Raw genomic sequence first — 24,638 nt, 5'->3', positions numbered from 1 at the left:
AGAGATACAATTATCTGTGTCATACAATACATTAATCTACAAGACATAAGGGCAATAACTCTAAAATAAAAAATGCAGGACTAGTTGTAAACTGGCTGGATGGATTCACACAAGGATTACTTTATACCAATGCTGAGGGTATAAAAATACATAAAGTAATAACTAAATATGACATTTAATATCCGTGAAAGTGTGTGTGCAGCAGCATGTCTATGAAAAATTTGTTCAAGGTTGGAGGCAGATATAAAAAAAATTGTAAAGTGAGGCAATACTACCTAAAGGATCCTCCCCAAAATACTGGTAGAGTCTAAATATATAACTGTTATTCTCAAAAATATATTTAATAAAGTTCAAAAAGGTATGCTACAGTCCAAGTATAAAATAATATAATATCTGAATGATTAGAAATGACAATACATCTAACCTCATATTGTAGTTTATAGTCCAGGACAGTAAAGCTTGAAGGAACTGACGGGGTACCACTAGTCAAAGTGCATATGTTGACTGAAAAGAGTAAAATCAAAATTACTGAAGATAATGTAATAAGCTTTCTTATTAGTTACTAACAATAATATTAAAGAATTGTGAAATTCAAGTGCTAGAGGAAAATAAACCTAACATATTGTTACAAACAAGTGGATCCAAATAGTTTTATACGGCAGTGGACTAATAACTTTGTGCTACACTGTAGGTCCAGTGCATATTAATATTGTGCCTAAAAACTTCACATTGTATACATACTATATACACCCATACTATATGATAAATAAAAGACCTTAGTATATACAACAATTGTGCAGTGTAAAACAAAATAAAGCAGTTCAACAAAAAATAATCATATATAATTTTCTTTTTAAAGACAGGGATAGATCATGAAGCATGCAGGTCATATTTATGCAGAGTATGAAGAAATTCCAACAATGCTTCAATAAACACCTTAATGCCAATTTTATATGACTGCAGCCTTGAATTCAAGGTCAAAAGGTCATGCAAATGTGTCATAGAATGAATCAGCTTCATAATGACCCATCCAAATTATTAAGAAAATCAATAAAGATGTTTAGGAAATATATGCCAATGAAAATAGTTTTACCAAACCTTAATGCAAATTTTCTATGATTCTTGTTGTTGTTTTGGGTTTAATGCCCTTTCTCAGTGCAAGATATGCTATACATGGCAGCTAGTATAACTGGTGGAGGAAAACCCTGGGCAAATGACCGGTAAGAACCAACAACCCACATGAAGCTAGTGGCACCTTTCTCATATACCCACATCCGGTGGGTCCGAGACTCAAACCCACACGGACGAAGGTGAGATGGCAGCAATCTGCAAAGGCAAGCACTTTGGACCACACAACCACCCGGGACCCCTTTCAATGACTGTGACCATGACTCCATAGTCAAAAGGACAAGCAATGTGTGTTGAAGAATGGACTGCTTTAGCTTCATAAAGATTTATCCAAGCCTGAATAAAATCCACCAAGTGGTTTAGAAAATATAAAATGAAAAAGTGCCATAACCTTGACCCAAAAATCAAAATGGCAAGCACGCATGTATGAGAATGAATCAGCTTGGCTTCATAATGACTCTCACCTCTGTCTGCGTAGGTTCGAGTCTCGGATTCGGCCAATGTGGGTATGTGAGAAAGCTTGCCAGTAGCTTCTCGAGAGTCAGTGGTTCTTTCCGGGGTATTCTCGGGTTCTTCCTCTACCATTAATACTGGCCGCCATGTATAGCCTATCGTGTGCTGAAAAATGGCATTAATCCCTACAACAACAACAACAACATCATAATGACTCATCATTGGGTTTAAGAAATATAAGCATATGAAAATCTATCATGCAGTTTAGGAAAAAACAAACCATTAACACAACTTTTCCATGACTGTGACCTTATCCCCATGGCCAAAGCAGTAAGTCAGCATGTTTTTTAAAATGTAAGAAAAAAGGAAAAAGACACATTAAACTTGTTTTATGGTCAAAAAGTTCTTGGGTAGGCATTTGGAAAATTGGATTGTCCACTTATTTAGGTTACTGATGGCAATTAAATCTGACAGTGATTCAGGAGAGAAACACATTGGGTTATTGTTTTGCAATTTGTATTAAAGGCCAAAAATATCAAATATAAATTTAAATTAATGTGTGGCTATGAATATTTAATATATGAAATGACAGAAAATAATACAAGTTATGATTGGCACTGAGGTTACAGGTGTCCTTCTGAGTTACTGGTGTGCATCTTTGCAGACACTGAATCAACACATAATTTGAATGAGCAGTCTCCAATTTATCCCCAATACACAAGTTGGACTCAAGCTGAGGTGGACTCAAATATTAAGGATTTAAATTTTGGATCAGAAATGCACAAACATTACCTACCTGGATTTTAAGCACAACAAAGCCAATTCATTCCCCAAAATATAAAGATTATTCAATTAAATTCCAACGGTCTATTAATTTGCTCATTTATAAAACTTTCAATAATATGTATGGATCTTGCTCCATTATCAAACTGTCCAAGATAATAAAGATAAGAAGCCCACATTCCAAGTTTGGTCTGAATCAGATCAGAAATATGATCTCCAGAGCAGTAACAATTGTTGCTCGGTAGCTTCACGACACATCATGGGTGACACATGAGGGACATAGCACAATACTACAAAGTCCATTGACCTTATGGACAGGCAAGTTTAAAAATGAGGATTTCACAGAATAAGCTGTCTTACCTTCATAATGATTAATACCAAATATCAAAATCTATCCAGGAGTGTAACAAATATAAGCCAATTAAAATATCTTTACCCAAAACTTTAACACAAAGTTTTCATAACTAAGACCTTGACTACCAATTAGGCTCTCCCAAAAATGTGTTTCCTATTACAGTGATTTTAAAATTAGGGTAGGTAGGTAGGTTTTTTTTATTAAAAAAATAACATTATATATATATATATATATATATATATATATATATATATATATATATATAATGATTAGTATATCTTACATACTAAGCACCTCAAGTACTGGGCAAAACCAGCTCAATTAGATGCACTAATCAATTTCAGGAAATTTTTTTAGAAATTTTGTTTAGCTTTTGTGGGGAAAATGTGCTAAGGTCAGCAACAAAAACCTGGGATGATCGGCCAACCTAAAACACACATGGGGGGGGGGGTGTGCCTTACAATGCTAACAAACTGCTGACATTGGTAGAAAATGACTGCCAGGTCTTACCTACCAACAATGTGGACTTGACAAAAATGCAACAGAAAAATGAAAGCACAACAATTACAACAATTTTGTTTTCTCAATCATGTGGGACTGAATTACCTATAGCATAGTGGACAGTGGGATTTGCCTCCAGGTCTGCACCTGCTCCAAGAATTGTCACTCCATCTCTAAAAGTGCAAAATGAAGTCTTAATTTCAGGAATGAAAATAAACCCGAATGACCAGCTCAGAACATAGGATATAAATTAAATTCATAACATCTTATGTACAAGGAAGAAGACATCCCAGTTTTAATTTGCTTTTAGGTGTTATAAATCATCCACTGAAGTTATTATTTCAAGTTAACACTAAACCAGAAAGGGAAGTAACTGCATTACACTTCCCACAGCAACTTTATATCCATGAACAAGATGCAAGAAGCTGTAATTCTATATTTTTCCAGGAAATTCTCACAACTGCATTATGCTCCTAAGAACAAGAAAGGTTTAGTTAAAGGTTCATAAGGTTGCGTACATTGTTGAAGCAAATGTATAGTTCCCATGGACTACTACTTTATGTACAACTAAAATGTAAAATTTTATCAGGGTCCTTGCATTCTTCATAAAATAAATCATCACTTCACCATTATCACCACCTGAATTTGTTTGAATCAATACTTCATTTGTAATTCATCCACCTCTTGTAACTTACATGATGCTATAGATAACTTTTTAAAGCAGATCTTTTAAAAATTTCTCTTAAATTAGTATCATATGAAATACACAGAACAAAAATGAAACAGATTTCACTAATAAACACTGAAAACCATCAGTATAAAGGTAAGAGTGATGTAATGTAAGACTACTGTTCTGCAGCCAGTGTTTCAGTTAGGTTCTGAGAAAATAGGGGGCAATAGCCCCTTTCATATGAAATAGTGAGCCCATTATGGGATAGTAATTGGCCAACCACATAATAGAATGATATCAATTAATGAAGTCTATTATACCTATAATATGCATGGAAGAGCAAACTAACTTCTTGAAGATTGTCCTCTTTAATGATTCCAACAATACTCTAGCAGTGCAAAAAGAAGTTGGTCTACAATTTTACGCCCAACTAACATTATAAACTTCCGGCTCAGAAAAGATTTCTTGAGGTTGTCTGAATTTTGTTTCCTTTTTGGTTATGCCAATTTTGGAATGCAATTCATTGTTGGAAGTTTGACTTTCATTTTGAATTTTGTCAGCTTTACTGTTTTGTTCACTAGATCATCATCTCTGTTCATTTTGATCACTTGCGCACTCAAAGCACAATACTTTGTCCTTTCATATCTACCTCTTAGCAAAACTTCCCCACCTTTACAAATGTAAATGGTACTATATCAAGATTGTATCATGTAAATGGAAGAACAATATTTATGAAAAAACCTTAAACTACAATCTTCCTTGTAGTCAAAATGTTTATAAGATGGAGATATAATTTACCTACTTGATCTGCTTTCATCAAGATTATTAGAATCCGGTAGCATGCCAAGCTTATTCTCAGTCAAGAAGTATTATGGGATATACCAAATACATGATTATTTCTGGAACTTCCCAAGTGTTGCCATATATGGGATTTGGAGCAATGGGAGAAAATAAACAGGACAAGCAGAGCAACTAGTGAAATGGAAAATAATCTCTTGATGGATTCTTTAATTTACATAAAGCATCATTTCATAAAGATTTTAGATGATTAGTGCACCTGCATCAGATCAAAGATACCAAATGTGTTTTGTTTATTATATTATTGCCACATTTTGGCACATTAAATCTTTAATTCTGAGGGAACATTGCAGCATATCTGCACTTCTCAATTCTATTCACCTCCACACCCTGCAATAGAATCCAGACTCACTTAACTCCAACTCACAGATATGGAACAAAGTTATAAAATATGGTACAGCATGTCTGCTTATCTCAGTGACTTCCAAATTATGTTTAGCTCCACACCATGCAAAGTGTCCTGTAACCCCAAGGATATGGCTCAAAGTAATAAAACACATCGACAGTATGATATAATACCTGCCTTTTCTTCGAAATCAACCAGTTAACAAAATGTGTGGATAATAAAAGCACAATAGTTTGAATTTGGGGAAGAAAACAACTTACTGTGTTGGCTGCATGTCTAAAAGCCATGTCTTAAGTTCTGTCAACTGAAATGAATCTTTGTCCTGGAAGAAAACAAATCTGCAACAGTATCGTATATATTTAATTTGTTATCTCAATGGACAGAAGAATAAACTCTGGAAAGAAAACTGTTTACCAAATTATGTTTCTCCTTTAAATACCTTACCCAATCACATTAAAAAATAATCAGAGAGAAGCACAGCTAACTCTGAAATCCAGCAATCACAAAGATGATGACAAATTTTGTCTTTAAAGACAATATATATATATATATATATATATATATATATATATATATATATATATATATATATATATGTATGTGTGTGTGTATGTGTGTGTTAAGGGAGAAAACTCTTCCTAACTATTCCCATTACTTCCCCTTACCACATCAGAACAATTTTAAAACCAAAATTGGTTTCAAGGTAACTAAAAAGAGGATTTTAAAACTTTGATCTGATATAGCAGACTGAAAATGAAAACTTGAATCTCATACATTTCACTATAAATTGCAATAAAAACATGATACTGTGAAATTTATGTTGTTTGGGTCAAGATCTTACCACCTAAATAAATTACATTGTTTAGCATGTTCCCTGGCAAAATTTTCATGAGTATCTCAGATACCTGGCAGCTCATACTGATACATTTCCACAAATTAAAGTGGAATTGTTATAGTTTGACGACACTTTTATGTCTTTTTCCGAATGGATTCAAATTCTGACAAACAAATGGATGAAGTTCAGTTGACATATGTTTCAGTTGGTTGAAATGCAATGGAAGCCAAGTAATGTTGACATTGGTGTAAACTAAAATATGTTTCTTGAATGAAACAAATTAAATATAACAATACTGACAAAAGCGATCTGATAGCTTCATTTTGATGAGATACTTATCATCCCTTTAACTGATTTTGGCATTCCTTGGGCTGCCAAGTGTGTGATATATTCCTGAAAATTTGGCCACGAGTTCTCCTGTCAGTCACCCAAGGAATATGCTATATAATGCTGTTTATTTTCGCAGTAAGATGTCAACCCAAACAACAAGCATATCATGGCAGTTATCTAATATTGCAGGATTAAAACAGACACAAACAATCCAAATCACACTGAAATTACAGTGAAATGGACAGTGTGAATTAAATTAAATGCCTGGAGAAAAATGCAGAATTGATGATTACATGGAATATGTGATCATTTACTTAGCATTAACCAAAATAACTTACAAAAAGGTTGCATACTGAGTTGAATATTAAATACTAAAGACCTTTTTGCAGGCAGTAAAGTACCAGCCAGTATACTGTATGACAAAATTTGACAACTGCAGTGCAAAATAATCATCTTCAATGAAGACAGAACAAGATTAGACAGTAAAATAGATGAAATATACTATCCCGAAGTTTGATAACTTAACAGAATTGCTCAAATGAAAAAAGGCGCAAAGTAGATCAGTATTTGCAAGTCCTTGTATAAAGCATGTTGACCAATGTGATCAGAAGTATTAACTGATAAGTGATAGGATTTGGCATCAATTTCTTCATCCAAGAGGAGAAAAAACAAGCCAGAACGACTTGGTGAACTTAGCCAGAGAGGGTCAGATTGGCCATGTAGTGGATATGATGAATGTGTAACATATCTGATGAAGATATTTGGAAAGAAAGACCTCACACCTACCCAGACTTTTCTCGCAAGGTTTTCTCTAAACATTCTCTCAGCATCAATCTGGTACAGAAGCTGCCAAAAAAAATGAAATAAAAAAATGATGCGTATGATCTACAACTGTAACATAATGGGTGAGTTTCCTCTACCAGCAAATAACGAGCACTTGTCATTATGAACTTAGATTCTCACTCAATGAATTAAAAGACATTTCGAATCCTCTTGACAAAACTAATTCATAAGGTTATCGGATACTCAGGGTTCTCACTGGCAGCCAGCAGCCAGCTTAGAAAACCTTCCTGTATACAACTGAAATAATGTAGCCATCTACTTTACAACACACTCATTTCTTATTTGGATTGATGCATTAACCCAGCTTGGTACTTTTCAATCTTAGCCAGCTTCTTTAAAAGAAATTAGAATTCTGGAGTCTAGCTAGCAAATAAGAAAACCTTTTTTGTGAAATTTAAATAAAATGAACAACGGTAAAATCACCACTGCTCATATGTAAAAGTTTAATATGACATTCAATTACAATGAGTGTGGATTCCATTATGTGTTGATTCAATTACAATGAGTGTGGATTCCATTATGTGTGGATTCAATTACAGTGAGTGTGGATTCCATTATAATGTATGTGGATTCAATTACAATGAGTGTGGAATCCATAATAATGTGTGCGAAATTCCAAAACTGAATGGCTTCATGAGATCAATGACTCACCCTTTCTGAGATACCATCCTGAACAATCCACTTCTGCAGATGCATTCCTGATAAGACATAAAATGGCCGCTCCTCATCTCCCATCTCACCAGCAACAAGGGCCTGCAAAGACTGAACACAGACAAGGCAGTCACAGAATGGAGCTAAAAATAATCACATTCATAAAAGAGTAAAGTTTTGTAATAATTAAACATGTCTTTTTAAAGTCTTTGCCAAATCTATTAAAAACTAATGAGTAACTAAATGCTTCCATTTACATGGAAACAAAATTAATCACTCAAAGGAACTGACACACTACTGGATAAATAGAATGTGCAGAAATTCAAGATAAGAGCTGTTCTTCCTTTAACTTGTGAGTACTGAAGCCATCTCTGATATTCTTACTCAACAATAAGATTTCAAATTAGCTGCTCTGGTGGACATATTGGATGTCAGATTGGTGCCAATTTAAGGTAGAACAAAGTACCCATCATTAGAAGACTGGTGAAAACTGTATGTCATAATGATCATCTATTTCACTGGGACAAGATTTTAAAGACAGCCATTGTGGCAGTCATAATGGATGCATGATTGGCACCACTTTCAGTCAGGACCAACTAGGTATCATAAGAAGTTTATTGGTGATAACCCCATCCTGATATAACCATCCATTTGGGAGGAGTGGAAATAACATTTACAAGATAGGTCTGGTATGTATGTTGTATGGCTTTACAGCATCAGAATCAAAGTGTATATGTAGTGCCAACAAATGATTATATGTTAGGATTAATTAACATCATAAATCTTCAAGTACAAAATTCATTTCAATTCGACTACCCTTAAAGTGGAAATTACATTAAAAAAGTATTCACAATGGATATGGTTGCAACCATACTGAAATCCAGATCAAGTGTTTTAGCAAAAACTTCATGTTGACAAAATCATCCATTCAAGAGCAGCAATAGCAAGATTTTCAGAATTGTCATTGTTTGGTAGCCATAATGGATGTCAGATCAGCACCATTTCATTCATGACTAATTGGACATGGTAAGAAGTCTTTTGGTGAAAAGCCAAAGTTAATTTGACTTTCCATTCAGGAAGAGTTACAATATAAAGATTTTCAAGATGGCTACCATAGCAGTTGTATTGGATGTCAGCTGATCACGATTTTTATTTTGGACAAACTAGACATAACCTTGACCAAGAAATGCACACACTTCCCGTCAATTCCATAACCACACATCTTTAAGTATACAGTGCACACTTCCCATCAATTCCATAACCACACATCTTTAAGCATACAGTGCACACTTCCCATCAATTCCATAACCACACATCTTTAAGTATACAGTGCACACTTCCCATCAATTCCATAACCACACATCTTTAAGCATACAGTGCACACTTCCCATCAATTCCATAACCACACATCTTTAAGCATACAGTGCACACTTCCCATCAATTCCATAACCACACATCTTTAAGTATACAGTGCACACTTCCCATCAATTCCATAACCACACATCTTTAAGCATACAGTGCACACTTCCCATCAATTCCATAACCACACATCTTTAAGCATACAGTGCACACTTCCCATCAATTCCATAACCACACATCTTTAAGTATACAGTGCACACTTCCTGTCAATTTCATAACCATATATCTTTGAACTATAAAATGCAAACACTCCCTATCAATTCCATATCTCTTTAATTATGAAGTGCACACACTCACTGTTAATTACATATCCGTATCTCTTTAATTATGAAGTGCACACACTCAGTGTTAATTACATATCCATATCTCTTTAATTATGAAATGCACACACTCAGTGTTAATTACATATCCATATCTCTTTAATTATGAAGTGCACACACTCAGTGTTAATTACATATCCATATCTCTTTAATTATGAAGTGCACACACTCAGTGTTAATTACATATCCATATCTCTTTAATTATGAAATGCACACACTCAGTGTTAATTACATATCCATATCTCTTTAATTATGAAGTGCACACACTCAGTGTTAATTACATATCCATATCTCTTTAATTATGAAGTGCACACACTGTGTTAATTACATATCCATATCTCTTTAATTATGAAATGCACACACTCAGTGTTAATTACATATCCGTATCTCTTTAATTATGAAGTGTACACACTGTTAATTACATATCCGTATCTCTTTAAAAATGAAGTGCACACACTTCTTGTCAATTCCGTAACCATATCTCTCGGAAAGCAGTAACTCCCTGTCAATTGGATAACCATATTTTTTTAACTATGAAGTGCACACATGCTCAGGGATGTAGAATACATCTGATATACCTTCAAGAATACCTCTAAAATTGACTAATTAAGGCAACCTGCTTACCATGTGATGCAAGTGCGATCATACACTATCTGAGAAAGTTTATGACTTTTCTTTGGAATGCAGTTAATATAGATAATACTGACCTATTTTTTAAAGAATACCCTTTCTTGCCTTTGTATGAAGTTTTGATTCTGGCAATGTTTTTATTTACCATATTTGCTTTTAACTATATAGGTTTCTTTTTGTGTGAGCTTCCTACTAACCAAAAATCTAAATACAATATAAAAAGACGTTCCATCCACCCTAATTAAATACATATTGTTTTCATTCCATCTCAATACAAACAATCCCTTGCTTCCATCGTATTCTTTATGTGACTCACAGCTCCAGTTGTGTGTCCAGGATCAGATCCAAAGATGAGGGAGGACATCCGACGACCAAATCCTGAGAACATACCTTGTGCTGCCTTTAGTGGATGGTAAGAGATCTTGTTCTGTAACAAAGTTAAAAATATATTACACACACTTCCAAAACCATTTCCTTAGAAATAATGTTATGAACAGGTGGTCATTGTTAAGGGTGTATCATTTCCATCTATGCTAATTGATTATTTTAGCTCATCAGAATCATCTCAGTCAATCAACATGGAGAAAATTGTCATCAACTGGGATTATAATTTTCTAGCTTAATTTTGCTGAAGTTTAAAATACTGCATGACTGGGAAGCTTTCTCCCACCCACCATATAAAGAATTCCTAATATGTCCCTATTCTGGTTCAAACACGATGTTATAAAATCAAGAACGTTGTATAGCAAGTTACTAAGAACAATGGAACACATTGCCACACTATCCCACTACACCCCAAAATTCTCTGCCTACAATAACAAACAAACCTCCAAGAGCTCTGGAATATAAAACTAAATTAAACACATTAATTTTTTTATTTGTATAGATGACATTTAGATTTAGAAGAAAAGTATAAATAAATTAAAATGGAAGCATTCTTATACAGTGATTCTTTCAATATACAGAGAACTGTAAACAAAGTGGCAGAGTTAATTATATCATAGAACACTAATTCAGAAGCTGTACTGCATCTATTAAAATTTACAAAATATTCTCAAACCATCTGCATTATTGCAAGAAAAGAGCATGAAGAAACAATGCTGATGAAATTTGAAAACATATACGCACAGCTGCCAACCCTCCAGGCTTGCAATTAGTGAAAATAGGGATTAAAATTAGTGAATTTTGACGAATTATTGAAACATGGTCTCCAGCTGATAAAGATAGATTCAATTCAACAAGAAAACTCACAAACAATACAACAGTGTTGGTATCCTGCAGGTCTTCCATCGATGGCTTAAAATATTCCCGAGCTGAAATTTGCTGCAAGTTCTTAATTTTCCCAAGCTCTATGTGCTTTTGTTACCTACGTGCTTCCTCACATTATCTCTGCCACCATGCCTGATGCTAAAATTTGTGGCACACTGCATGCAATTTTTGGTATATTCCAAACTAAACTTCACTTTTTGTGCAATACATTTCTTTTACCTTGTTGGTGAAGATATTTTCAATATGCAATGCTGAATGGTAATTCAAATAAGTGTTTGCAGCGCATGCGTGGAGCAAAATTCCGGTTAGGCACCAGTTTCTCTCAAAAGCATTTGTAAAACTAATATTAGACATATAAATTAAAATATACTAAAATGCTTGCTACCTGGCCAACTGTACCAATCAGCTACAGTTCCACTAATATCACAACCAGCAGTACCGGACTGTTTTGGCAACTGCTGATGTCATGACTAGCACTTAATGGGAAATCTAATCTTATATTAAATATTTAAAATAATTGAGAATTGGGGAATTCATGATTTTTTCTGCACACGACATGAATCCGTGAAATGCTGAAAAAAAGTCACATAATTGATGCCAAAATCATGAGGGTTGACAGCTATGTATATGCAATGATTATGATAAATGACACTATAATGGAGAGACAATAGTATAAAGTCCAGGCCTAGTATATATAATTGACAGATAATAATGTAAAGTCCAGGCTGAGTAAACATAATTTTCAACTTATTTATAGTTAATTGCGAACATAAAATGCTCTAATGAATCTTGAATCTGAGGACTGATGGGAAAAAAAAAAAAGATTAAATTTTTAACCGAAGGTGAAGGCATGCATGTCAAGCCCACATTCAAAGCAATGCTATAAAACATGTGTGAACATGTCCTATAATTAACTGCTATAACTTTATAAAGATTCAACAGTATATGAAGAAAATGAATTTTAGGAAAACTAAGCAAAAAGAAAACTTTAAGAACAACGTTAATTGATTAAATGTCTCACCATTAAAATGATTAATGCCATGTATAATGAGAATCTATCAAAGAGCTTAGAAACTATTGGTAAATTATAAACTTTATGCAAAACAGTAATGTACTTTTTCAATGACGGGGACCTTGACCCTACAGTAAATGTGGTGAGCAAGCATGGCAAAAAATGATTTGTCTTAGCTTCACAATTATTCTTGCCAAGAATGATAATCTCTCAAGGGGTTAATGAAATATGTACATATGAAAAAATGAACCAAATCCATAACCGTCGATGCTGCTACCAATGCTGGTGGAAAAGTGCCGTTTCTCGCTTCCAACTAATATGGACTTGAACAAAATTGGTCCTGATCAGTTATTACTTTTTGTTTGGTTTGGTGTTTCATGGCACATCCACCTAAGTAGGTTATTTAGTGCCAAGGAAAATGAAGTAAAATGCCTTGCCCAAGGTCAAGTTGTTGACCCAGGCCAGCATGACATTAAGATCTGAACCCACGCCCTTCTAGTCACGAGTCAAACATGCTAACCACTGAGTCACCATGACTCCTGATCACCAACTGAAATCAGCAGAATGTGAACACTTTACTATTTATTTGCAACTGCTTGTTATTGTTGTTATAGGGTTTAACGCCATTTTTCAGCACAAGATAGGCTATACATGGCGGCCAGTATTAATGGTGGAGGAAGAACCAGAAAAACCCCGGAAAGAACACCGACCCATGAGAAGCTACCGGCAAGCTTTCTCACATATCCACATTTGTCGAGCCCGAGACTCAAACCCACGCAGACAGAGGTGAGATGGCAGTGATCTGTGACAGACAGCGCTTTAGACCACTCGGCCACTTGGGGCCCCTGCAACTGGTATCTAAAGCAGGAAAGATACTGAACAAGCACCAATAATACACTCATTCATTATCACGAGAAGTTTCCACAGGAATCATTTTTACGCAAAGGACATGCATCATTTGCTACATTGAGTTCAATCGTGAAAGTGAAGATTCAACAATCCTTGAGATCGAGGGAGTTTACCTGGCCAGGAACAGGAGTCAACATAACCAAGGAACTTGTGGTGGTGCCCAACAAACATCCATAGGGCTAAGAAGAAAAATAGAAAAAGAAAGACAAAATTCAAAAACAATTCACATATTCATAATGCAATGGAATAGGTGCACAGAATTGCTAGTGAGCAGTGATACTGTTCTTTAATGCAGAAGTTTAATATAAATTACAGGAAACTAATATTGTATTTATCGACTTCAAATATAATAATATCAGAAAATTCACTACAGTCAAGCAAAAAAAAGAAAGATGAGAAATCCAACTTTTAACCCTCTGCACACATGTGAGTGAAATAACCAATCAAAAGGACATTTTTAACATAAATATACATGACTAAATCAAAATCTCTTGGTAGCAGATGTCTTTGGATGTCTTTAGAAGCAACCTCCAGAATGGATATTCTACTCCCACTTCAGGTGAAAATGACAAAAATATCCGAGGCTGAATGAGTTAATAGCATAATTACATAGTGTAAAGTTCCGTTATCTGCATGTTACAGTACAGCCATTGTGTATCTTTGATGCTGCATAATAAAATAAATATTGAATTCCATCAAACTTGCATGATGACTGTGCTGTACTCCTGTTGTTTTCTTAGTACATTGTATAATTTTCTTAGTACATTGTATAATAACTGGCTTTCACCAGGGGTGTGGGTGTGTGTGATTTGAATTTTTAACATAGCTTTAATAGTCATATCACTATTATGTTTGCAATGTGGTAGTTCATAGTGACTCTAGCACTGAGTTATCAAGCCACAGACATGTAGGATCATGTCCCACCCCATCACATTATCCTGACACCAGGCAGACCAGTCCTAATGCTAACCTCTAAATGCCAAATACCAAGTGAGGCAGCTGCAAGTACCATTTTTACAAGTATCTGGTATGACTCGGCTGTGGTTTGAACCTGCGACCTCCTGCATCCGAGGCCACTGGAGCTTTCACCAAGGCTCAAAATCAGGGTAAAGAAAATGAGAAAAATAACTTCTCCCTCCAAATGAAGAATGGGAAAAGTTATTGTCGTTGTTGTGGGGTTTAACGCCATTTTTCAGCACACGATAGGCTATACATGGCGGCCAGTATTAATGGTGAAGGAAGAACCCGGGAAAACCCCGGAAAGAACCACCGACCCTCGAGAAGCTACTGGCAAGCTTTCTCACATACCCACATTGGCTAAACCTTAGACTTGAACTGCCGCAGACAGAGGTGAGATGGCAGTGATCCGTAATGAAGAGCGCTTTAGACCACTCGGGGCCCCAGTGGGAAAAATGACCTCCCTCCAAACGAAGAAGCAAGACAGTATGTGGAAAAAGTGGAGCAGAAGTAGAGTAAAAATGTCATTTTCATTTGCTTATTAATTTACAATATCAGCAGAAAATAATGTGGTCAACAGAAATAAATATTTTGAAACAATAAAGATCGAACTGCTCTACCCATGTTTTGTAAAGATTGTCTAATGTTGCCTTTTTAAAAAATTTCCATTTCATCATTATCAGGTAAAAGTCTGAGCTAATCAAAGCAACATCAACAAATACCCTAGATGAATTTTTAAAGGCAGCATTGTCGTATGAATTAATTTTTATTCATTTGTTTATTTCAACATAAGCTTCTCACTCAATAGTTTCTCTGTGCATAATTCCCAACATCGACTCAACATTGTAATTAATTAATAAAGATGCAATATTTGGTATAACTTGGAAATGACCTTACATAAAAACTACACGTGTGGCAATTCCAACTGGTGTTTCAACACCTTTTCTTAGAAATAAAACTGTTTTGGTCAGTGAAAATATACTCCAATGAATCAACATACCTCATAAAACATCCCATGCGAGGTGAAAGTAGATGATTATGTAATGGATTATTTTTTTTATTACATTCATTAGCACAGTTGCAAATGTGACTGATAAAAGGGTCCCTGTGCACCTTATGAATCATCATCATCATTGGCGACTCAGTCTCGAAAGACCATGCGAATAGCGCCCTTGGGGTGTTGTCTGTCTCTGTTGGCATCCTCTGCTGTGACTGTGCAGACCTATACGCGAGTGACAGTCCCTATTACAACTGATGCAGTTATACTGGGAAGTCTGTGTTACTGTGGTTGCTGCCACGTTCTTCTTTCTCTTATGTTTCTCCGCCACCATTTGGCCTCTCCTCGCATCAGCGACTGATATGCCATTGTTTACTGTCAGTCTCCAGGTGCCTCGGTCCTCGGCCAGCTCTTCCCAGCCATCGGGTGAAATGCTGCATGCCTTCATGTCCCTTTTGCATACATCCTTGAAATTGAGTGAGGGGCGGCCGACTCTTCTCATGCCAGTGGCCAGCTGTCCATATAGGATATCCTTTGGCACCTTATGAATATGTTACATACTTAGTATCACTTGGATCCTATGGGATATTCATCCATATGGTAAACCCAGAAAAGGTGCTTCTGCAACCCAAGATCTGTGTTAAATGAGAAACTGTGGTCGGGAGAAAAATGGGTAATACTCAAATCCATGTTTCATTGGGAACCTTCTCCAAATCAATGGGTTAAGTGGAAACTGTTCATATGCACTTATCAGTCCAAAAAAGCAATTCTGGTCACTTATTTGTCCCTAGTTTAAGCCATGTTTATCATAAAACTTCACAAACAGGATACAGACACCCACATCTAAGAACTGAAAACCCATATCTTTCTGGTTATATAATAATTAGTCTTAATATCTGCATTATGTCAATGCATATATGTTGACAAAATTGTCTGAATAAGACAGTTATAAATACGTCTTCAATATGATCTGATGAATATTTTCTTACACACCCACAGCAGAAAAAGGAAATTTTAATGTAAATTATGTTTCTCCAAAATCACATTAATGTAAGAAATGACTGCTGCCTCCAGAATCCAGCCCTCCCATATCTGTAAAATGTACTCTCATATAAACAAAGAGAGAAACTCTTATAGATTAGCTGTTTTCACTGATTGTTTAAATCTCCTCAACTAAACTCTGTCCATTCAGATCAGAATTTGTCAGCAACTTTCAGGCCAGAACATTCCTTGACTGGAGTTTTATCCTGTTCCTGGGTGCAAGTCTAGGGTAGGTCATGCCATAAGAAAATGACGATGCTTTATCATCAGTGTGCACTGCCTGAGATCTAGTCAGGAAAGCTAACAGAGCTGGTATTGATACAACACGGATTTAATGTGGTACGGCTGTATTATGTCTGGCACGGGCATCTGGGTCCACGTGACTGGCTGGATTAGCAGGGCAATATAGCAATGTCGTGTTCTCTGGTCTCGGATACTGGCTTGATTAATATCCAGACTGTATCGCAAATATCCAAATGGCCAGATGGGTCATCGGCAGCGAGATGGTAAACAGTGTATGATGAAATTCTTGTGGCCAGCAAGGTCAGAAAATGCTTCCACATGGCACGCCTCATCCTCAAATTCATTTACAGGCTGGGAGACAGACTTACACCCAGTGGGCTAGCTATTAACAAGTGATTAATGTTCCTCAAATTCACTCACTGACATTCGCTTTGACAGAGCTTTATGATTATAATCATTGTTAATCTCAGGTTTTGATTAGAATGTTAAGGTGGAGGCACTATTGCAGCTTCTGGTTTGGCTATTTTAGCTAGTGGAGCAGAAGGCATCTTCACATTCCTAAGAAAGCTAGTAGATGATTTTGAATTAGGGTTAATATTAAGTATATCCTTGTCGACTAAAGTTGAAACATTCCTCTGAGTTACTCTACTAAATTATGTAATACTGTGGTAGCATTAAGTATCATGAAGTACCACTAAGTATTTTGTTGCTGCCCCAAACCACAAATGTAAAGATCCAATGAAAATTTAGAAGCATATGATAAAGACGCCTCACTCTAAATTTTCTTACGGTGTTTCATTACATTAGATTAACATAGAAATTGATAAATCAATGTCAATTCTGTAAGCTGGTTAAAAAAATATTATCTTTTAAATGTTTTATTTCAAATCATTGAAGCATCAGGTGTTTTCTTGTCATCATAGTTTTATTCATTTCTATTCTTTATTTGGGATATATGTTGAAGTTATTCAAAAAATTAAATACCTACAAATTCTGACAGAAAAATACACAAGTGTTGCATTTTTTCAAAAATACTAAACCACAAAAATTGAGACCTATGAAAACAAATGATAAAATCAAACTTGATATAACAAATGATACAACCATACATACATTTTAAAATCAAACTTGATATAACAAACGTCCTGCAATCAATAATACAAAAGGATGTTAATAGTGCATATGTAATGTTAGAAATGATCAAATATGAAATAATTCATGTACATACCAGAAGCGTGACAAATTATATCGAGAATTCAAATCAACAATTTCTTTTGCAGATCTTATAGCATCATCAGAAGAGATAACAAGAACTTACTGCAATCAATTCTCTTTGATTTCTGTCCACCATTTTTACTTTCCAGCCATCACAACCGATTCGCTGTCTTACTTTATAAAGTGTCAAATTCCAATTTTCTATATCAGTGTCACTCAAACACTCTAATCTTCTCAGAACAAAGGAAAAGTTAACATCAATTTCAATTATCATCCATTGCAGCCCTTACAACTTCTCACGAGAATAATGATAATTGGTCAGCAAGTCAGGCAGATACACAGATTTAGTTGTGCAAGATGCAAGGTCAAAGGTTATTATATGTTACTGATTTTAGTATCTGATGTTTAAATCAAAACTGCCAAGAGTCCAACTGACACAAAGTACAGAATGTGTGTGTCAATTTCAGGTTAAATATGAAAACCACAAGTCAAAACCTGGGACTACTGGTCAAAGGAAAACCCTCTATAAGACTTACTATACCATCAAAAATGAATAGTTGATCATATGAGTAAATTCCTGTGGATGTTCATGGAGGCCTGTTGACAGTCATAAGTGAAAGTTTAAGCTCGCATCATCTAGGTGGATTATGGGTTACCAACTACTGCGATAAGGGAAGCTAATCTGTTACAGTTGCTTCCCTTTGCCTCTATGAGATAAAGACATTTTGATGAGGAGAAATTAACTTACAGGAAAATAGACAACACATTTACATTCCTCCCCCTTCAGTTCTGCACTAATCTCAACAGAGGAGGCTTCATATGCTATGTTCGGCCAGTATCTAACAACGCCCTCTGGTGACACAGCGATACAGGCCGCTGACTGAGCATCATCATCTCGAGGGATGACACACACCCGGTCAGCATTGTGTGCCAGATCACTAGGAGGCAAGGTCAGTTCCTTACACAGTACATTCTGAAATGAAAATAGAAAAATAAATGTACTTTGTTCTTTTAAAAATACTGTGAATTTGCTTACTTTAGAGGGTATTTAGTGGTTTGGCAAAAGATTACAATTCTGTTATGCTTACATTTATGGATTTTGTAAAGGAGCTCCTTGTTTTCAAAGAAGGATATTTGTTCTTTGTGTCTATGTGGTTTTGTACCAGCCCTGAAATCCATGAAAAGTTTTAACTCACCAAATAACAGTAAATGCAATAGTATAGGAATACAGAGTCACTTCATACCATTTCCTTAAAATTTGATAAATGTGTATGTTTAAAATACTAGCAAAGTTCATCATTTTATAACAATAACAAAGAAGTCCCACTTCATCACTTTTACCGTACTAATACAGAGTTTGCTCCACATAAAATTTACCGGAACAATTCATAACAGAAATAAAAATCAAAGCAACTGTCAACACCATATTTGATTATGCAAATGTCAACCCACAATCAATATAATGGTGAGGCACAGATTGATTTTCTTGCAGTCATCATAGCTCTGATCCCAATTTAACCAGGAAACTTTCTAACCTTCACATTATTGGGGAAAGGCCTCATTATCAATCACCTGGGGGTAAAGATTCATAAATGCACAGAATAATTAAGAAATTTGGCCATGATGCAACACTTGATACATTTGCCCTATACTGAGATACTTCCAGAAAATGGGCAAACCCATATAAACTAAGGTCTTTAATCATTAACTGTCTTACTACCATGTTCACACTGCTAGTACTGTCTGCACATGACGTGCTCATTTGAATCAAAACTGAATGCATAAGAAAGTGGAGTTCTGATTGGCTGATGAAGGCATGAATGAAAATCCAAAATGATGCCTTAGTGCCATGGGATAAAATTTGAAGACCTATGTTTACCATTAGGTTCTTGAGTTTTAATGCCTCTTCTGCATTTAAATGTAAGCCAATGGGTAAACAATTGCAATTTGCATTGTTAATTCAGAGTGCAACCTGATTCAAATATCCACTTAAGTAAAAGAGCCAGTTACCATATCATACCATATACAAATGAATTTAACGATTCCTCAAAATCCAATCAGAGATAACAGGCCATGGGGAAATTCCCCCAAAATACAAATGGCTATGGCTATATCTGCAGGTAAAATAATAATAATAATAATAATGAGGACTTTGTATAGCACCTAATCTTTAGAAGCTCTAAGCGCTTTACAACATTAAACAACACCTATAAGATAAAAAACATATAATGATATGATTACAAAAAGAAACACCATGAAATTAGAAAACATAAAAAAAACATGCTGAGAATATTTAAGGTAGGAAACATTATTAGGTCTTTAAGTTTGTTCTTGCAGTCGAAATAAGTGAGTTTTGAGAGCACTCTTGAATGGGATCACTGTGTCTTTGTGTCCAAGTTCAGTGGGCAATTCATTCCATGTTGCTGGGCCCTGGTATGCAAAAGAATGCTGTCCATATGACTTTGCTTTCATAGTGGGAATAATGAGTATACGATTGTCAGAATAGGAGCGTTAAGTATCTTGCTGGTGTGTACACAAGGGTGATGTCGGATAGGTATGTTGGACTAGAGTCCGACAGTGAAACGTAGCACAGAGAACAAATTTTGTGTTTGATTCTGGATCGAATGGATAGCCAGTGTACAGTACAGAGCAGCGGGGAGGTGTGCTCTGATTGTGGTATTCTAAGTTTGATCCGAGCAGCTGTGTTTTGAACTTTTTGAAGTTTCTGGAGTAGATATTGAGATGAACCAGACAGAATTGAGTTACAATAGTCCAGTCTTGAAAGTACTAATGAACACACAAGTGTTTTAGTGGCATCAACTGAAAGATATTTGCGCATTGAGCTGATGCATCTCAGCTCAAGATATGCAGCCTTGCATATGTTCATGACATGTTGGTGCAATGTGAGAGTACTGTCCAGAGTAACTACAACCGTACTGATTGTGTGAATTTAATGTTGGTGTTGCTGATATTTATTGTTTGAGCAAAAGGATGTGAATGAGAAAGTCTCTGCGTTGTGATCAGAATGGCCTCAGTTTTATCATCATTCATCTGCAGCTTGTTACATTTCATCTATGATTTCACATCAGAAATGCACCTCTCTACACCTTGGATGGTAGCATCAACTTCAGTTCGGTGGCTAGATTTGTATATTTGGGTGTCATCAGCATACAATTCGTGAGACACTGGATGATAATCTATGAAAATCATGGAATCCAGACTATCAGATCATTTTCTGACAAATTAAATTTATCTCAAGACCTTGGCAGTTACACCTCTCCCTTGATAACTCACACACAAGGGGTCCACCAACAGAGACCACACTATAAGCGAGGGTGTGAGTTACCGAGGGACCTTAAAAAATCACACCAAGTTGGGAGTCAAAGCAGCAGGAAACTAGACTAATTGCTGATGCACCACCAAACAAGACATTTTTTCTTCAAAAGCTAGTGACATTTTGTGAGATAATCATGTACGTCAAAACTCAATTTCTGTTTCGTTCAATTAGTACAATATAGATGTCACGATTTCATTGGAAGTAACAGTGAAAGTTCTTATCATCCTTGAGAATATCTCTAATTGCCAGTTCAGGAACACTCTGAAACTCACTTGCCCACAGTGGTCCGTATATGTGAAACCAAGCTCTTTATTTTACAAAGTATTCATTTCACTTGGTTGCCTTGCTATCTTTGATCACAGTTATGAACGAGTCAGTTAATTTAAGGTAGTTTAATTATGGTGTATACACAATAACATTTAAAACAGTGTTTGATCAAATGAAATGAGTTCACCCGTCATACGACCGTGGCCGCTAGATTTTAAGTACGTAGGATTTGCATGCCTTTTAGTTTTAACTTTTCTTGTATTCCACCTCCTTTATTTGATTCAAAAGACAACCTTAACATGCGAATACAAAGGAGGCCAGCATTTAATTCAGTGCAACAATACGACAAATACTTCCGCAAGTCAGTTATCAAAACAAGGTTGGCATTTAATTAAGTTCTCAGAGAAACACTTGCGGACATAGTTGTTACAGTAGATTGACAAATATTATGTTTAAACACATGTTGCGTTTATGATGATTACACTTATGAAGAACTAAAAGATAGAATTAAAACAAATTTCACTTAATAATTTTTTTTAATTGGCATTTAAATATTAATGTACAGCATATACTAGGAGTAAGTGACATTTTCATTGATCAAAATTTCCTTGAATGTCTTTAATTATGGTATACTAAGAATGTCGTTTGGAAAGAAAATGTAACCAATTATATGACTTCTAATTAAAAGTTGATAATTACAAAATGTTGAATAAAATTTACTTATCTACTGTTTTTGACCATAAAACAAGTGACATATCACTGCTTCAGTTACCAATTTTGCTTGCGATTTTCTTTAAGTTCATGAAATAGGGATGAATTTTTGGGGTATTTTCTGTTTAAAAAATGGGATCCATACCTGACCCCACATTACAAGCAGGTTTGCGAGTTATCAGGGCGTAAGTTATCAAGGGAGTGGTGCATCATAAAAAACTGTTTAGTAAGTAAAAGAGGAACAAATAGCACACTGTAATTACATGGATTGCCAATTCTGAACCCACCTGGAGTGGAATCTATATATAGCACATTAACCTAGGACTCAGCACTTGATATACATGTTGCTATTTATCATTTTAATCGTTAGAAAAAAAATCCAAGTACTAAATGTTGAGATGGACAATTTTAAATAAGCAGATCAATAGTTAAAGAAAATCTCAATGTGCATAATAAAAAAGAATTAAGTGCTATAATATTATAAACACATTATCAAGTTTTCTTTTGTCCATTTTACTTGTTGACATTCCATTAAAAATATGCATGCACTGCCATATTCTGGTGGTGAAATAGAGCACTTTCAGGACAATAAAACACGTGTAGGCATGCATTGCCATATTCTGGTGGTGAAATACAGGACAATAAAACACATGTGTAGGCATGCACTGCCATATTCTGGTGGTGAAATACAGGACAATAATACACGTGTAGGCATGCATTGCCATATTCTGGTAGTGAAATATAGGACAATAAAACACATGTGTAGGCATGCATTGCCATATTCTGGTGGTGAAATAGAGGACAATAAAACGCGTGATGGCATGCACTGCCATATTCTGGTGGTGAAATACAGGACAATAAAACACATGATGGCATGCATTGCCATATTCTGGTGGTGAAATACAGGACAATAATACACATGTGATGGCATGCTTTGCCATATTCTGGTGGTGAAATAAAGGACAATAAAACACATGTGTAGGCATGCATTGCCATATTCTGGTGGTGAAATACAGGACAATAAAACACATGTGTAGGCATGCATTGCCATATTCTGGTGGTGAAATACAGGACAATAAAACACGTGAGATGGCATGCATTGCCATATTCTGGTGGTGAAATACAGGACAATAATACATATGTGTAGGCATGCATTGCCATATTCTGGTAGTGAAATATAGGACAATAAAACACATGTGTAGGCATGCATTGCCATATTCTGGTGGTGAAATACAGGACAATAAAACATGTGATGGCATGCATTGCCATATTCTGGTGGTGAAATACAGGACAATAATACACATGTGTAGGCATGCATTGCCATATTCTGGTAGTGAAATATAGGACAATAAAACGTGTAGGCATGCATTGCCATATTCTGGTGGTGAAATACAGGACAATAAAACACGTGATGGCATGCATTGCCATATTCTGGTGGTGAAATATAGGACAATAAAACATGTGTAGGCATGCATTGCCATATTCTGGTGGTGAAATACATGACAATAAAACATGTGTAGGCATGCATTGCCATATTCTGGTGGTGAAATACAGGACAATAAAACACGTGATGGCATGCATTGCCATGTTCTGGTGGTGAAATAGAGCACTTTCAGGACAATAAAACATGTGTAGGCATGCATTGCCATATTCTGGTGGTGAAATACATGACAATAAAACGTGTAGGCATGCATTGCCATATTCTGGTGGTGAAATACAGGACAATAAAACACGTGATGGCATGCATTGCCATGTTCTGGTGGTGAAATACAGGACAATAAAACACATGTGTAAGCATGCATTGGCATATTCTGGTGGTGCAACACAGGACAATAAAACACGTGTAGGCACATAAGAACTTTATTACAAGAAAAGTTGAGTCTCTATTTTTTTACTTTTAAATAATCAGACTATGCAAAACTAATTTATTAAAATTATTTTAAATACATTTTTTCAGATATATAGCAATCTGATTATTTTTTAAAAAGACATGTATCAGTATGTGTATCACAATATGTATAATATAGTGACTGTGCCACACTGTTGCACCCTACCGATCATCCTTGCTCTCCCTTCAGTAAGATGTATCAATATAACTGCAAATCCCTTGAAAGTTAAAGAAATGAAAACAGAGTAAAAATGAATCACACATACAGTATCTTTACACTTATAAAAACTATCTGCTCATCAATTAAATCCATCTGCTCAAATAATTCTGAATTAACTAACCCTTCCACTAGTGCCTGCTTTGTAGCGCCATACAAACAGCTTTCTTCCTCCCACCAGCCATGCCCATCCAGATGGGTCAAGTTTAACTGAAATTTCTGTGTTTCCTGTAATAGATAATTGTGTGTACAAGTAAATTAATTAGTAATCCTCCAATTTAAGAGTATTAAACAAAATACTGGTCTAATTTAAGAACACAAGCTGTAAATCAAAAAACTTTTGTACAAGATACAGTTTACATTTCTTTAAACTGAAGAAAAAACCCAGAGGAATGACAAGCCATTTGCTCACATCAATATACTGTGCCTTCACTGCAACCCACCCATATCCCA

The 24,638-nt window shown here is 35.5% G+C and overlaps 1 protein-coding gene across 1 annotated transcript in view; it reads right to left on the bottom strand.

The window, feature by feature from the left end:
• The window catches only part of LOC149804374 (nuclear pore complex protein Nup133-like), a 128,712-nt gene that overhangs the window by 92,532 nt on the left and 11,542 nt on the right, over positions 1-24,638 (bottom strand). Inside the window, exons 3-11 of the mRNA XM_089939524.1 lie at positions 24,310-24,413; positions 18,514-18,738; positions 13,426-13,491; positions 10,439-10,549; positions 7,754-7,864; positions 7,046-7,105; positions 5,355-5,416; positions 3,326-3,393; positions 425-504 (exon numbers count right to left, since the gene is read on the bottom strand). Of these exons, the coding sequence (XP_089795650.1) occupies positions 425-504; positions 3,326-3,393; positions 5,355-5,416; positions 7,046-7,105; positions 7,754-7,864; positions 10,439-10,549; positions 13,426-13,491; positions 18,514-18,738; positions 24,310-24,413 (887 nt within the window). The remainder of the gene's footprint in view (positions 1-424; positions 505-3,325; positions 3,394-5,354; positions 5,417-7,045; positions 7,106-7,753; positions 7,865-10,438; positions 10,550-13,425; positions 13,492-18,513; positions 18,739-24,309; positions 24,414-24,638) is intronic.

Source organism: Sinohyriopsis cumingii, chromosome 2 (genome assembly GCF_028554795.1).
Source record: "Sinohyriopsis cumingii isolate HCF-2022 chromosome 2, ASM2855479v2, whole genome shotgun sequence".
In the NCBI taxonomy this organism is placed as follows: Eukaryota; Metazoa; Mollusca; class Bivalvia; order Unionida; family Unionidae; genus Sinohyriopsis; species Sinohyriopsis cumingii.
This window is presented reverse-complemented; position numbering and strand designations above follow the sequence as displayed.